Raw genomic sequence first — 16,815 nt, 5'->3', positions numbered from 1 at the left:
ATTAACATTTTATCAGCTAGAAACGCGGCGTAATTAGTAACGAAAGTGGATTTCGACTTTGAATACAAGAGAAGGGCTCTTCCACCTCACGCTATTCATAGAACTCAATTCGTACGGATGTTTGCTAACGATATCTGCACAAAGGCGCCGCGACGAATCGAAAAGGGTACACCCCAAGCAATTTACTTAAAACAAGCAGCGGCCCAACCGCCAACAATACGACACTTACACGCGATTGCGAGATCCAAATAAAAATATTAACAATGACGTTCTCCGCAGGTACTCATCGTGAAAATGCAGCCGTTCCAATCCGCGACACGCCCTGAAGGCCCGAGGGAGTCCTCCCCCGAGAGGGCGAAGTCCCCAGATACACCGACGGCGCCCGTCCTCAATTTCTCCATAGCGCGACTGATGGAGCCGGACAGGAAGAAGTCTGCGTCGCCCGAGCCGATACCTCCGCCGAACTTTCTGTCGTACGGTGCTCATTTGCTCGACTCCGCGTTCAAGCAGTACATACCTGCAGCGAGGCGACAGCTTGTCTCGCACTATCCTCTATTATACTACGGGCCAGATCTCGTCTCTCTAACGTACGCCCATCAGCTGCACCTTCCCAGACCTCCACCCGTGCAGTCCCCTCCGCGACCGCCTAGTCCAAGGGCGCCAGCGGCAGATCACGCGGTGTCTTCCACCACCGGCCCCACGCCGTCACCGGCGAAGAACAAGAGCTTTGCTTGCGGAGACTGCGGTAAGGTCTTCAACGCACACTACAACCTGACAAGACACATGCCGGTCCACACGGGAGCTCGGCCGTTTGTGTGCAAAATCTGCGGCAAAGGGTTCCGTCAAGCGTCCACATTGTGCCGGCATAAGATCATCCACACCTCAGAGAAACCGCATAAATGTATGACGTGTGGTAAAGCTTTCAATCGCTCCTCAACTTTAAATACTCATGCGAGAATCCACGCTGGTTATAAACCATTCGTCTGCGAGTTTTGCGGTAAGGGATTTCACCAAAAGGGTAACTATAAGAACCATAGACTGACGCATAGCGGGGAAAAAGCTTACAAATGCAATATTTGTAACAAGGCGTTCCACCAGATCTATAACCTTACTTTCCACATGCACACACACAACGAAAGAAAGCCGTTCACTTGCAGCATATGCGCCAAAGGATTCTGCAGGAACTTTGATCTCAAAAAGCACACGAGAAAACTGCACATGGGCGCAGGCAATTCGAACAACGAATCATCTCTGGACACGCAGGACGAGTCAACCCAAGAGGCGACTACTAGTGCGGGTGAGGAATCAAGCAGAGTAGCGTTCAGACCCTTTCTGAGCTCGTCGTACCCTCGGATCCTCGACCCCGCACGCATGACTGCTCCCAATACGTTTTTCTCAAAACTTTTGTGACCCGCGAGCTATTTTAATTTTGGGGAGAGGAATGAATAAATGAATTGAACGTGGATTCGATTATAGATATTTATTGTTTGTACATAATACATGTGTTTAGTTAATTATTGATTTAGTAAAATATAATGTAAATAGAATTTTACTTAGAATAGACATGTTAAAGTGAGTTAATTATATTTAGTAATGTAAGTATAAGTAGAGACCTAAATGGACTAACCTTTCGATGCATCTACTTATAGCGTACCTATATTTGTAGATAATCAGTTAAACGCGTTTTTCTTATTGCCGGTTCGAACTAGGGAAAACGCGCATATAATATATCGAGAAAAAGTGTGCAAGAATAAAATAGATTATCTATTAAGAGGACAAGTACAATTTATATTACTTTACTGGATTGCTAAGTTATTTAAAAATATAACTATTAAATATTATAATGCTGGGACCATGCTGAAAGGGCTATTTTATCTTTTCAACCGGCGTTCCTTCAATCTTAGTTGTTGAGAAAGGTTCTCAATTCGAATGATTTTTTGCGTTATTACTCGATAACTCTGTGGGTTTCGACCGATTGCTGTGATTCTTTTTGTTTTTGATAGGAAATTTGTTGTCAACGTAGTTTCATTTAAGAACGTGGAGAGGTACCCCCAGGTACGTCGGTGACATTTTCTGTAAAAAGCAATAATACAATTATTACAAGTATGTTAGTCCCAGCATAAGTTTTAAACTGTAGGCATTTCGTAACTAAATTTGAATATCAATAAAAGGAATTAATGCTTGCAAATTATATAATAAATAGCTCAATAATAGAAGTAATTATACTATAAAAGATGTAAATTGGATTAAATTAAGTACCGACTTAACATTCCATATTATTAGCTAGTGAATGTACCTAGATGTAAATAATGTTAAACGTACAGAAACCGCAATATAAATGTATCTATGTATATGAAGATTATAATTATTGAGAAATTATTTTGTCTTATTTTTTAACTTATTATACCTCGGTTTTACATGCTAATGGGTGTTGCAATACCTGTAGTCTGGTGTTTTCTGTTAAATTATTTTAGGAAAATCCAGTTTATTCATATCAATGCAATCAAAACGTATTCAATAACATTTAAGGTTATACGAAGTAGGAAGGTATTTACCGAACATGCAGTTTCTACAGAGATGAATTGAGCTATTCTAGTTCCTGGAAATGTCCTGTGATTATTATTTTATTTGTCTGCATTCATATTAAAAATTTAGTTCACACATACCAAAGTTATTATTAAATCAGAACCGTTATGTCTCAAGCGCTAAAGCTATTTAATAGCTCAGTATGAAACACCGTTGCCCATTTATTTGTTAAAGGGAAAATTACGATTTCGCCAACAATATTATAGTGCGCTCACGCTGAGATTTATCAACTGAACATTCAAATAATACAGTTGACCCGCCCGTTGGCGCGCAGCGGTATTCAAACTGAGGAAAGATTATAAATTAATAGTTTAAATTGTTATATCAGATCATCTTATAATCTACATATCTATATAGTGTTAATGTTATATGTCTCTTCTGGACAGCTGAACCACTGAACCTATTTGCATGTGTATAAAGATTTTTTGTATTAGAATATAAATTATGCTTTTCCTTACCTTGAAGATCATTAACAGATGACAAACTTTAATTTATTTCCTTATAAGAAAATATATTTATAAGCTCCAATAAGCTGTTTAATGTTCATGTTTGTTTGAGAGGTCTTATCGAGAGATCTTCAAAATGCATTCCTCACCATACCTTTATATAAAAACTAGCTACGCCCCGCGGTTTCACCCGCGTAAGTCTGTATCCCGTAGGAATGTCGGGATAAAAAGTTGCCTGTATGTTATTCCAGTTGTCCAGCTGTCTACGTACCAAATTTCACTGATCATTGATCAATCGGTTCAGTAGTTTTTGCGAGCAACAAACACACACACATCCTTACAAGCTTTCGCATTTATAATATTAGTAGGATAGTAGGATGTAAAGTCGGAATTATATTCGGTGAAAAATGTAAACAACAAACTAGTTTCTTATTGTTTTTAAGTAGTTTACCTTAAAAATAACTGCACTGCCTAGCTATTTAAGCACCTATTAAATATATTGAGAACCTCTGCAAATAACGTCATGCAAGTAACCTGAGAGGCTCGTGAACAATATAATTACGCCATAATAATGGAGTCAAGTCAGCTCGCTGTGCTTTTGTGCTACCGGAAGCGGGTGCAGGCGCACCACGCGTCTATTGCAAGCTAAATTTCTGTCTAAAAGTTCACAAGCTGTTAGCCCCGGCTCCGTGCGCGTGTAACTGTTTGTGAAATAACGGTCATGTAGTTTTTTGAGAAACAAGGACAAATGAGGACTGTTTGTCTGTCTATTTGCTTGATGTTTCTTATTTATACTTATATATATACCTATATTTATTTATTTATTTATTAATAATGAATTTCCAACAAAGGAAACAGTTTACATATTTGCAAAGCCTGCCACATTCATAGTTTTCGTTTTTTAACGTCAAGTGTGATATAAAAGAATATATTATCAAATAATATGTAAATGTGACCGAATGAGATTTGTAAAAAAAGATTCAACTGTGTTAAACTCTTTGGAAGTTTGAAATATATTCGAATTTATAGTTTCGTTTGTGGTCGTCTAAGCGAACGTGTAAAATTAGGAACATATAGGAGAAAGCATTGTTATTTCTTTTTTTTGCCATCGACGGCAATGGAGCTGGTGGGTCGCCTGATGGTAAGCTACCACCGCCCATGAACATCTGGAGAGGCGTAAGGTCGATTGCAGACCTTATTCCCCTATAAATGCATCGCCGACTTCAAATTGGAAAGGGTTTGAGATAGGATTGAAGAGAGGAATAAAGGATAGGACTGGGAAGGATAAGGAAAAGGATATACTACTATTTAATCAAAACAAATCCTATTAGATTTCCTGATGATTTCCGTCCAATTTATTTATTTTACATATATTTTCCGCAATTATAAATTCGAAAATGCGTTTGTTTGTCTTTCTTTCACTTTGCAATCGAATTTTATGATTAGATTTTTGTGATTGGAGACGGGTTGATAGTAAGAGAGTGTGTGAAGTCCCGTGTCCCCTAGTGGGGTATGGGGCACATGATGTACATCTATTTCACTGATCGATTTTCTTTACGGACAAGTAGGTGATCAGTCTTCTGTGTCCTGCCAGACCGAGACATTTTTTTTGTGCGTCCCCACCGGGAATTGAACCCAAGACCCCTCGGTTCTACGCTCACGCGTTAACCTCTGTGCCAGTAAGAGAGTGGTATAGGCTATTTATTACTGCGGTAAAATATCTTATTTTCAAATTCCAGGGAATCCGTTACGATACACATTTGAATGACTCCGAAATTAATTTATGAATACCTGTAAATTGCGCTAACTGTTGTTTAAAAATGTGACATGTATGAAAATTATTAACGTTGTTTGATCTCGCGAGCGAAGCCGAGGGCTACCGTTAGTAGTCTATATAAATCATCTTCATGAAATAATCATCAGATGCTGCGTTTGAACTGTTAAAAGTTAGGTGAAATTTTTTTGTGAAATACTTGGCTGTCAATTACAAACCTGCAAACAAACCTACAATGACCTGAACCCTGATAGGAAGCCTGTGTCCTAGCAGTGGGAGCATATATGGGCTGATGATGATGATGATGATGATGATAGAGACGCTTTGTATACTATGATTTGAGATTCATCAAATTGTGTTTGAGTGTAATTTTTGAAAAAACCATTGATTGCAATTCCTACTCCAATTCATTATACACATATTTTGTTATCAATTTTGTAGTAAGTAAATAAGTAATTCTATTCTATTAATTATTTACTAGCCGTCCGCCTGTGGTATATAGATATATAGGAATTACGAACGTATTCTACGGTGAAAAATATTGCAATTCGGTTTAGTTGTGTCTGAGATTAGCGCCTTCAAACCAATAAACAATTTAGCGGCCATATTATGAGTATTTAGGAGCAGGCCTTTTTTTCTTCTTATGTCGTAGCCGGCAACTGCGCTACCAGTTTGCCTGATGGTAAGCGATCACCACCGCCCATGAACATTCGCAGAGGTAGTGCCTCTGCTAATGCGCTAGCCGCTTTTAAGGGGAAAGAGATAAGGAAAGGATTAACGACTTTGAAGAAGGAATGTACTGGGAAAGGTGACGAAAAGAAAATGGTCCTCCGGCCGTCCAGTGAAGGAAAACATCGTGACGACGCCGGTACGCCGTAACTCCGGTGTCGAAATGAGATATCTGCCAACCCGCACTTGTCCACCATGATAGAAATACTGTAATGATGATTTTACCAAAATGTTCATTTAAAGAAAGATAGTAAAGTTAAATAGACTTTCGTATATTCCACTGAATAACGATTTTATCAAATGCTGATCTAAAAAAAGATAGTAAAGTTAAGATTTTCCACTGGGTGCGGCCAGCGGCACACATTTGGGATTCTGATCTATGCTAGCTTCTGCCCGCGGCTTCGCACACGTTAATTCGGAGTAGTTTATTTGATATTATTATACATATAAACCTCCCTCTTGAATGATTCTATCTATTAAAAAAGTCGAATCCGTTGCGTAGCTTTAAAGATTTAAGCATACATAGGGACATAGGGACAGAGAAAGTATGTATGTAGTGATTGTGTTGATGTGATGTTGTTTGTATAAGGTTAAAAATTTAAACAAATAAAAATCACGTATTTATTATGTAAGTACTAAATATGTAATTTTTCAGAGCAGTGGTGGCTCAGTGGTTAAGTGGTTACCTTGGACCTTGGACAGTAAACGAAAAGTCGTAGATTCGAGACTGGTCGAGCGTCACATCATCAAAATCGATAAGTACAAAACGTTTCCTGCAATATAACCAATAATGTTACAATTTACAATAACAAGCAAACAAAACACAATTCATCTAAACTTAAACACATTCAAATCAACAAAATAACTCATTTAAAGGAGTTATTCAAAACACTTAGCGTTCCCTCGCAGCCGCAGCGAAACAATAATATATCAATCAAAGTTTAAGTCTGATTCGAGCGGACTAAGGGCTGCGTTATGGGAAGCATATTGCATCGGTTTTTTCGCCCCACGTGGGGGAGGGGACAATGGTGCTTGCTTGCTTCGAGCTTGACGGCGCAGAGAGTAAGGTAGGAGCCAGATGTAGCTTGAGGTATGAAAGCTGAATACTACATCTAATGTACTAATATATACTGGGATTTGTGAGTAGTATAAATCTTTTTGGAATGTTCATTTGAGATCATTTGCTTTATGATTTGCTTTCGGCACGTAGAAATTTGTAAGAAGTTTTACAAAAATGCTCTGCAATTAGTGTTATACGTTTTTGGAAAGGAGGGTATCTTCCTTAGGTAAAACAAGTTTTAACAAAGGATTTTTCTTACCATTATTTTGTACTAGGCAAACGCGTTGTAATGAAAACAGGTTTTAACTATAACATATTCCTATAATTATGACTTGAGATAAAATGATAATATGAGTGAGAGATATGAGAAATGATATGAGTGCAATTAAAATCATGCTTGAATTAAATGAATCCTACATGAATCTATATAAAAATACCTCAAAATACGACATAACAGAAGTAAATGTTATTGAACACTTGTAACTTCTACAGTAGAAGTATATAGAACGATAAATATAATCATATTATGATTATATACATCCAAAACCATAAGTTTGTGTTAGCATTCTTATTTCACGTCATTTTAGATAATACTACATATTAAAAGTAAATTGAAGTGAAACTGCAATATCTGCGAACAACCTAATCTCTGACGATGTTATGATTTTTCGTACCACTCGTGTTTTATATGATTTGCTCATTGGAGTTCAGATGTTAGTTAATGTTTATTACTCTATCGAATAAAGTGAAGCATAAGGGTCACTCAATGTATTTTAAATTAAACAAATCAGTTTGTATTAAAACTTCCTGAATTATTAATAGATATAATATAGAATAAGCAGTCAAGTATCGGATTGTGTTTGGGTAATATTTAAGTATGGTTTATTGGTTGTTAATAATTGGTTACTATTTATTTATTAGTACAGCTACAATCTAGTAATTTCATAGGAAAAATTAATAAAGCTGTTTTTAAATAAAGTTATTTATATATGCTACTAGTTTTTCCCCCGCCTTCGCCCGTGGTACATACATATGCCGTTCAGTGAAGTTTTGAAAGAATTTTTGAAATTGGTCCAGTAGTTTTTATGTGAAAACTTTACAAACATACTTACATCCAAATCATTTCTCTTTATAATATGAGTATAGACTATAGATGTCTTGAAGTAGAAAAAAAAATCTACCTGACTTGTAGCCAAGTCTAAAATGTGATAAAAAAACTGAAAAACCAAAATGAGTGAATTGGGTTTCTATTTCTAGTTTTTATTTTAAGGAAAATGTAGGATAAAAGTTAACAGTCGAGTATTTTTATCAGAGAAAACTCAAAGATCACAAAAGTAATTCTTTTCTGGGGCTGACAATAAAATTTCGCCCTCCCATTTTAACCGAATCTAGTTAAAATATATCGATACTATATCGCGACATACAAATAAAGATTATGCACACTCCAGTGAATTGCACGAGAATTTGTGCAAAATGCGTGTTTTTCCACAAATTCTGTGAACAAGGGCCTAATCCGGCACGTCACAATACAGATGTAAGCCTATTAGCGAGGGAGGTTGTCTGTGATTGACGCCTGATGACCCTAATGCTTATTTTTTGGTAGAGTTTATGCTATGACGTCATTAAAAATCACTAAACACTAGAGCTGAAGGATTTGTTTGTCTGAACGTGCTTATCTCAGAAACTGTTGTACACGATCCCTGAGTGCATATGTAGCACAGGCGAAGCCGGTTTTTATTGATTGCTAGTCCTACTAATGTTATAAACGCGTTTGTAAGTATGGATGTATGGATGTTTGTTACCTACTCTTTCACGCAATAACAGCTTATCGTATCTGTGTCATAATTTGGTAGAGATAGATTATAGACTGGATTATCACATAGGCGTTTTTACCCGGGTATCATGCTACCGACGCCGAGCGTTGCAGCTAGTATTAAATACGTAACTGATCCGCACAACTGGTCCGGTCTCGTAAGAATAATTTTGCAACATTTTTATTGCTGATTGTAGCTTATATAACACATAGTCTTACGATAAATTTCAAATTGAATTAGTTCCAGCATCCTTTTCACTCCGCAGTCTTCTCATATATTTCCCTGATCAATCCTTTCTTTAATCCCTTATCATTTAAAGTCAGCAATCCATTTGTAGAGGCGTAAGGTCTGCAATGGACCTTACGACTCTCCAAATGTTACCATTTATGCGGTGGTAGCGCTTTCCTCCAGACGACCCACCAGTTTCTTTGCAGACCTTAGATTAACTGCTTTCTTATCAAAATTATTAAGGGATTGTATTGGATACCCCCTTGGTACAGTGGTAATCACCTTAGGGAAAAGCAGCACTGGGCTTTCATTCCCGGTAGATATTAAGAAAAAATGCCTCGGTCTAGTAAGACACAGAAGGCTGACCACCTACTTGTTAGATTGATACAGATATGCGCTTCTGCCCCATACCCCCACCACCACCCATACATACAAGGAGACACGGAATAGCAATTTTTCCCCATTTTTGTAAGATTCTCTTAGTATTTGTCATTCACCTGGGTATCATGTATCAGCTACTTGGAAAATATTAAGATAACTTATTTCTTATTTTGCTTCTTATTTAACTAATTAAGACTATTTACTACCTTAATTAGTTGAATAGTTTCCCGAAGACCTTTAAAATTATGTGAAAAATATGAAGATTCAATAAATTTTTCAAGTGACAAAGAAACATGTCCTACAATAGCGCATTGCATAACTTTTTGCGACACTACAAATAATAAACGGATATGAAACATGGCGGCTGCGGAAGCTCAACTTTTGGCATTATCTATGGATTATAAGGTATTACATCGGATCTTAGCTGTTTATTGTGGCAACTGGTAACCGTGTTGTGGTAATGTGTGAACTAATATATATTTAATAGAAACACTTTGGCGGTTGGAAGCTCTATTGATGTTACTATTTTTTACTTATTCGTTAGTTTACGTTTGGTTATATAAAAGTAGAGAAAGCAAAAATCAAACGAAAAATATTGTTATTGTTTAGCGACATTATGGCTCAAAGCCATCTTTGTCAGATAACCTTTAATGGTGTATAATATACTACGTTATGTTTTATATCTTGAATTATACTATAGATATAATATGGCTTGGATCAGGTCACAGATTATTACGTGCACGAAAAACTAGTATCTAGGAAAAAAAAATCAGATAGTCAGATATCTTAATAAGGTCAAATGACTATTGGGAATGACGATGAATGATATTAATTGTTTTTTGAAGAATATGTGTGTATGTTTGATACTGTTTTTTGATAGCAGTTTAATCAATCAATTGAAAATAAAAAAATTACATAATGAAGAGACATAAACATGGATATTAGAATGATAATACACAGACAAATTCCGTGAGGTATTTACGAGCCTGTTTTTATTTACAGAATGAAATGAATCCCCGGAGCTGGCTTCATTATAATCATGTGTCGTCGGTACTTTGAAAAGCGTGTTTCTGACAAAAAGATAAAATTCCCTGAAACTCGGAAGTTTGGAATTAGTGCGGTATATCTCGACAATGTCGTTAAACTATTGTCCCAAATAAGTTTGTGGGTGTCGACGCATCAATTCGAGAGGTGTTAGTAGGGGATTATCTGGTTTTATAACGTTTTTTTAGTTCGACCATAGATTAAAAGAATTCGTGTTGATGTGGGATGGCAACACTAATTTAAGATTGATTTACATTGCTATCTGCTTTTGATGGTTTTTACGTGTTATGGATATATGTTATTAGTATCGTAGTTATGTATTATAATGAGAGTATAAGTAGTCAGTAACTTGGTTGATAAATATTTTAAGCGTTATAAATTTGTGGGTTATTTGAAATATCAGATTGTTAAATGCTTTAGTGTATTTAGTGAATTTTTGTACTGTGTTTCAATGGGTTTAATCTTTAAAATAATACGATAAATTATTAAGCTAAAATTAGAGCGAATTACAACTCAAAGAGATTCATTTATTTACATACCTATTTATATTTACCTAAGAGAAGCAATATGTGCATGCTGTCATCTATGTATTCTTATTACATTTCATTATAATGAAAGAAAAATAATAAATCTAAAACCACAGATTAACACGTTTAAACAATTACCCCTTACAATAAATGTATTAGTTTTTTTTCCACCGGATCAACGACACCGACCACAGACTATAGAGCGAACCTTTATTATCTATGCTCGGAAAAATCTTTGGTCCTTCAAAGGATTCGGGCTGCGGAAGTGAGGAAGCTGCATTGTACAATAAGTTATTATACTCTAGGATTTACTGTGGTTGCTAATCTATTATGGTGTTGCGACGAATTCGCTTTTATCCATCCGTTATAGTGTATAAAAGTGAATTTGAGTGTAAAAAAAGAGAAATCTTTCGATTTGGTCATGGAATGTATTGATTTTTTCTATGGGAACGACTAGTTGTCGCACGTGGCTTCGGCCACGACGTCAACATTAACCTACAGTTTCTTGTCTCCGTAATGTTACTACTGGTATTCAAGTCATAATTCCAGAATACTTACACTCACTATCTATCATAATATTGAATTACACCGAAACGAATTCCGCAGTTTTCGCGTGTTCCATTTAAAAAATCCCGCGCAATTTTTTCCCTAGTCATAATGCATGGAAAGAGATGCCGTCAGGTATTAGCATAGTTATTATTTTGTGCAAATGTTTGGGATAATTTGAAATGTTTGAACAATTAATTTGCGCAAACATCGAATCCCTGGGGACGCCATATGTTACGGATCTTACAACTTGCTGTGTCTAAATAGGACTGTGTTTTACGAATAATTGACTTATTGTAACAGCTACTTCATATTTTCATCTGCGGACTACAACTACAACCAAGGGCAAGCAACCAAATAGACAAAGTCGCTTTCTCCGTTTGTCCCTCTGTCCTTATTAATTTTGCATATTTTTCACCTGCGGACTAAACCAAGGGCAAGCAACCAAGCAGACAAAGTCGGTTTCTCCGTCTGTCCCTCTGTTCCTATGTATGCTTAAATCTTTAAAACTACACAACTGATATTGATGGGTTTTTTTATAGATACAGTGATTCAAGAGGAAGGTTTATATGTATAATAACATCTATTAAACTCTGAATTTAACGCGTGAAAAGCCGCGTGCAAAAGCTATTCGGGAAAGTCGGTTAACAACGTGGTGTACACTTGTAATTTCTAATAAAACTTTCTCACATAAAAACAATTGAGCACGTGTCGTGACGAGCACCGGTGTCACTGACTAGTTGTGTTCCGCGGCTCCGCCTAACTTATAGCATAATGTTTGAGTTCTTGCTTATATACTTATATAGAATACCTAGTTATGTGAAATGTCTCCTACCTGTTTGGAGTGTGGGGCAATGCGTTATACCTTCATTTATTTCACTCATTCTTTTGTAAATAAGTAGGTATATAGATAACTGATTACTCTTATGTGTCTAGTCAGATTAAGACATTAGGAAGACTGCGAGGACGTAATCTGTTTGTATGAACTCGCTAATCCTAGGAACTATACAGTTTCACAAATTAATTCCGACATATCGATAGATATGTGCGTTATATCTGTAGCACGGGTGAAGCCTGGGCGCATCGGTAGTATAACATAAATATTTAGAGGAATTTTAAAATGATGATAAAAATTTTCAATTTATTTGATACGAACACCAAATACCAATCACCATTCTGCAAAGTCGGTTAAGTACCTGTCATAACTAACTGATAATAACATCGGAAGCAATATAGACACCAATTAGACAATAACTGCCTCCGCGCGTGTCGAACACGCGACCCTCGATTTGTAACTACGAATTTTAAACACCCCGATAAATGTAATATTGGATGAATTAATAATTACCTCATTGTTATTAAGTCGGTGAAATAGATCGCTTCTTTGTTATCTATTTCAACCTATAATATTATTTTGATTAATAATTATGTTTTTACAAAATACAAAACCGCCTTGTAATTGTGAGAACTAGATTAAGACATTATACATTGTTTTTATAACATTATCACCACATAGTATAAAACGAAGTCGCTTCCTCTGTCCCTATGTTCCTATGTAAGCTTAAACTTTAAAACTATTTAACAGATTTCGATGGGTTTTTTTTAATCGGTAGAGTAATTCAAGAGGAAGGTTTATGAGTATAATAACATCTATTTAACTATTCCGAATTTAACGCGTGCGAAGTCGCGGGTAAAGCTAGTTGTGTATTAAAAGTATCATAGAATCGGTGCAATCACAAAAAAGTCGTGATGTAACAAACCTAACATATACAGTCTAATTGATAGCCTCTTTTTTTGAAGTCGGTTCAAAAAACGTTTTATTTTTTGATTATAAAACTATCCCCTTACCTTAACTATTATTCGCTTTTAAACTATTGACTCACAAAAATAATTTGCCATAACGTCTTGTTCCATTAGCTACATCTTATCAGAATAATATGGCTTCATAGCGGATCTCTTCAGGCGAAGCCGATGCGATCCATCATCAGCCCATGTATGTTCCCTCTGCAGGGACCACGCTGGCCAAGTGCGGGTTGGCAGATGTCACATATCGTCGAACTTTTGATTCTTGGACATGCCGGTTTCCTCACGATGTTTTCCTTCACCGTTTTAAGCAGTGATGTTATCCACATGCGCAGATAAATTGAAAAATCGATTTATAGCCCGGTCTCGAAACCGCGTCTTATCGATTTTAAGCCCGAGGTCCTCACCACTGAGCCACCACTGCTTTTACTTGTACGAGAATATATTACCTAGGTTTAAAGTAAAGATGGAATAGTCTAACTCAAACTTAAACAATTCGTAATTTAATATAACTATGCCTTTTGGAGATTCCATAAACATTAGAGAAGCAAGACCAATTCATACGGTTAAGCTGTTCCTGAGATTAGCATTTACAGATATACAAAAAAAATGACACCCCTAAATAATATTAACTGGATGTTTTAAAATATTGTAACTTTAAATTTTAATCAGACAATGTAATGCATCTAGATATAGGTAACGTGTGACGCCGGGTTATGTAACTAGTATCTCCACTTAGTAACAAACAAATAAAACATTATTCATTCATTTAAACGTTCAAATAAACAATAATACCTTCAAGATACAGCGAAATTTGCCAATTACCAATAAAAGGAGTAGTTTGAATCTAAAATAACTCGTAACGCAATAGATATATGGTTGAAAATCATGTCTTATTCATATCATCTTATACGGGCGGTCGAAATTACCCGCAAATTGAAGTGTTTGCTTTATTGATGACTAGGTCTTGCCCGCGGCTTCGCACGTGTTAAATTCGGAGTAGTTTAATAGATATTATCTATATATATAAAATTCTCGTGTCAGAATGTTACCATACTCCTCCGAAACGGCTGGAACGATTTTCAAGAAATTTTTGTATCGGATATGTCTGAGAATCGGCCAACATCTATTTCTCTTACCCCTAAATGATGAGTGGTAACGCCAATATTATTAAAATAGTGGATTAAAATTAAATATTCATTATTTTGTGGTGTAATCCAACTACCCTCCTTACATGCGAGCACAACCAATCACCGCACGCTTTTAAAGCACCCGCAACGAGACGTAGTGACGCATATACGTCACACAGTCTGCATCGATCTTCCGTGACGATTGGATCTCAATAACCGCCGGAGTGCCTTCACGTGGCCTCAAGACATTTCGTCTATAATCCGCATACCGCCGGAGAGCCTTTATGAGGCTTTCTTGTCACCGCATCAATCGAAGAGATCTTTCATAAAGATCGTAACCCGCAACCGCCGGAAAACCTCCACGAGGTTCTCTAGATATCTCAGGCATTGTGCTAGTGTAACCGCTTTCCCATTTGGTCGCGCTGAACCGCCGCGTGTGTGTGTGTGTGTGTGTGTGGAGTGAAGGACTGGATCTGGTCTGCCTGGCCCGAGCTGGAGGACCCTTGACCGCGTGGTGCTGTGCCGCGTGCTTGCTTGGACGCTACTCCCTCAGACGAGGTATGTGCTGTGTGTTCCCGTCTTTCCCTTTTTCGCTACACCACGTAGATTAAGTTTTACAGTCCGCTTAATATCGAAATTAATACATAGTACCTGGATAACCGAGCTTTGCTCGGTTTAACTTCGTGAAGTTAGATTGTTTATAAGCGTTTTTTCCTAGATCGTTTAGGCATTTTTAAGTGAACACGTGCATCAAGAAGACACAAAACAATATAAACAATTAGTCTAACCTCAAAGCAAACACTCATTGACTTCGTTACTTAACAACGCCATTTGCTGGAACTTTAATTATTCACCAAAAAATAGTATTATTATTCGCGCGCAAGATTAGCGCGACCATTGTGTAAGGCAGAACAGCGTTTGGTAGGTCAGCTACTTATACATATAATATTCCTCTTGAATCACTATCTATTAAAAAGCCTATCAAATTCTGTTGTGTAGTTTTAAATATCTAAGCATACACATTACAGGGAAGCGACTTTGCTTTATACAATGTAGTGCTTAATTGTCGTTTAAATTATTTAAAATGATTCTTTTAATGTCGGATTATAGTTACCTAGTTCGTTAGAACGATAAGATTGCTATATGTACTAGGTCCCCTTGAAAGTCTGGGACAATCTGCGTTAATACAAGTCTCGGTTAAACACTGTGCTAAATTGCGTGCAATCTGGGAATTAATTGTGTTTTTTGTGATTGAGTAAAAAGTGATTTAGGTGATTGAGTAGCGAATACATGACTAAACTAAGGTTATCGCGTGACTTCATTCGTGTATCGATGATTTTTTTTTTAGGTGATAGTCGGCAGTGGAACTGGTGGATCTCCCAATGGTAAGCGATACCACCGCCCATGGACATTTGGAGTGTAAGGTCTGCTCTAAGGCGTAATCCATTGGATTACCGACTTTAAATTGGAAAGGGGATCTACTCGGGAACGACTGGGCTGATGTGGATGAAATTTGATACAGAGATAGTTTGAGACCTGACAGAGGACAATGGATATTTTCCCATTTCAGATCCATCCAGAAAGCGAATTATGCGGGGGAAACCCGGTACAGTCTATTTAACTTGTATTGGTCAGGTACACAGGCGGTAAGCTAGTATATATCGTATAAAATTACGTAGATGGACTTAAATACAGTATTACTAAACATACATACGAGAAACAGTTTAAAATCTCCACCAACGATTGAATCGAAACGTTTTCTTATATTTCAATTCAATATATTTTTTTAATTCTTTTCCTAATTCAAATATATTTTTTTCTATTCTAATAGCTCATTGCCGCATTTATCAACATGTATATTACAACTAAACATGACAATTTGACGTCGCGTTTCGCGCGCAATACGCACCACAGATTAGGCAAATATGTCAGCGATAGGGCGAGGGTTGCCGTCTACAAATATTTAACACCAGTAATCACTTTGGGAGTATGGGATCACGTCTCACCAGGACAATTATTATTTGTGATTATTTCTATTGTTAAAATTGAGTTGTTTGTTTCTACTAATTGAAAAAAAAATGTCTAGATTTTTCATTGTTTTAAAACTTTTGATATAGCAGTTTTTTTAATTTATTTTGTGTAAAATAAGGGGGATAGATAATATAAAGTAAAATAAGTGTTATGGGAGAGGCCTATGTCCATCAGTGGACGTCCAAAGGCTGATGATGATGATGATGAAGATGATGAGTAAAATAATTTTTGACCTTGCCAGGGTACATAGGACTTATGTACAAGGAACATCTACAACCCATGATCATGAACATTTACTTATAAGGTTACCATTAAAATTAAAAATATTGAAAGTGTTCATATTTTATAGTTACTAGCTGCGCCCCGCGGTTTCACCCGCGTAAGTCCGTATCCCGTAGGAATATCGGGATAAAAAATAGATGTTGGCCGATTCTCAGACCTACCCAATATGCTTACCAAATTTCAGAGGAATCGGTCAAGCCGTTTCGGAGGAGTATGGCAACGAAAACTGTGACACGAGAATTTTATATATTAGAAAATTAACCTATTTACCTGGAGTTTATATGACAGTTGTATCTTTATGTAATAAAAAACACCATTGCTATGTTTGAATTATTGTATTAAGGTAATAATTATGTAAAATCATGTTTGCTTTAAACAAATAAAGTTAAATTAATTAATTTACGAAATTGTGTCACAATAAAGAAATGTATTGT

General features: G+C 36.5%; 1 protein-coding gene across 1 annotated transcript; it reads left to right on the top strand.

Moving 5' to 3' along the window:
• The first annotated feature begins 283 nt into the window (after positions 1-283).
• Positions 284-2,045, top strand: LOC119837601 (fez family zinc finger protein erm-like). The gene has a single exon (XM_038363253.1). The coding sequence runs from the start codon at positions 295-297 to the stop codon at positions 1,408-1,410; it is 1,116 nt and encodes a 371-aa protein (XP_038219181.1). The 5' UTR covers positions 284-294; the 3' UTR covers positions 1,411-2,045.
• Positions 2,046-16,815: the final 14,770 nt, after the last annotated feature.

Source organism: Zerene cesonia, chromosome 28 (assembly GCF_012273895.1).
Source record: "Zerene cesonia ecotype Mississippi chromosome 28, Zerene_cesonia_1.1, whole genome shotgun sequence".
NCBI lineage: Eukaryota > Metazoa > Arthropoda > Insecta > Lepidoptera > Pieridae > Zerene > Zerene cesonia.
The sequence above is the reverse complement of the archived record's forward strand: the minus strand, read 5'-3'. Positions and strand labels throughout refer to the sequence as shown.

Bases quoted from the DNA above. Each gene is read 5' to 3' on its own strand.
- LOC119837601 (XM_038363253.1), top strand. From the start codon at position 295: ATGCAGCCGTTCCAATCCGCGACACGCCCTGAAGGCCCGAGGGAGTCC.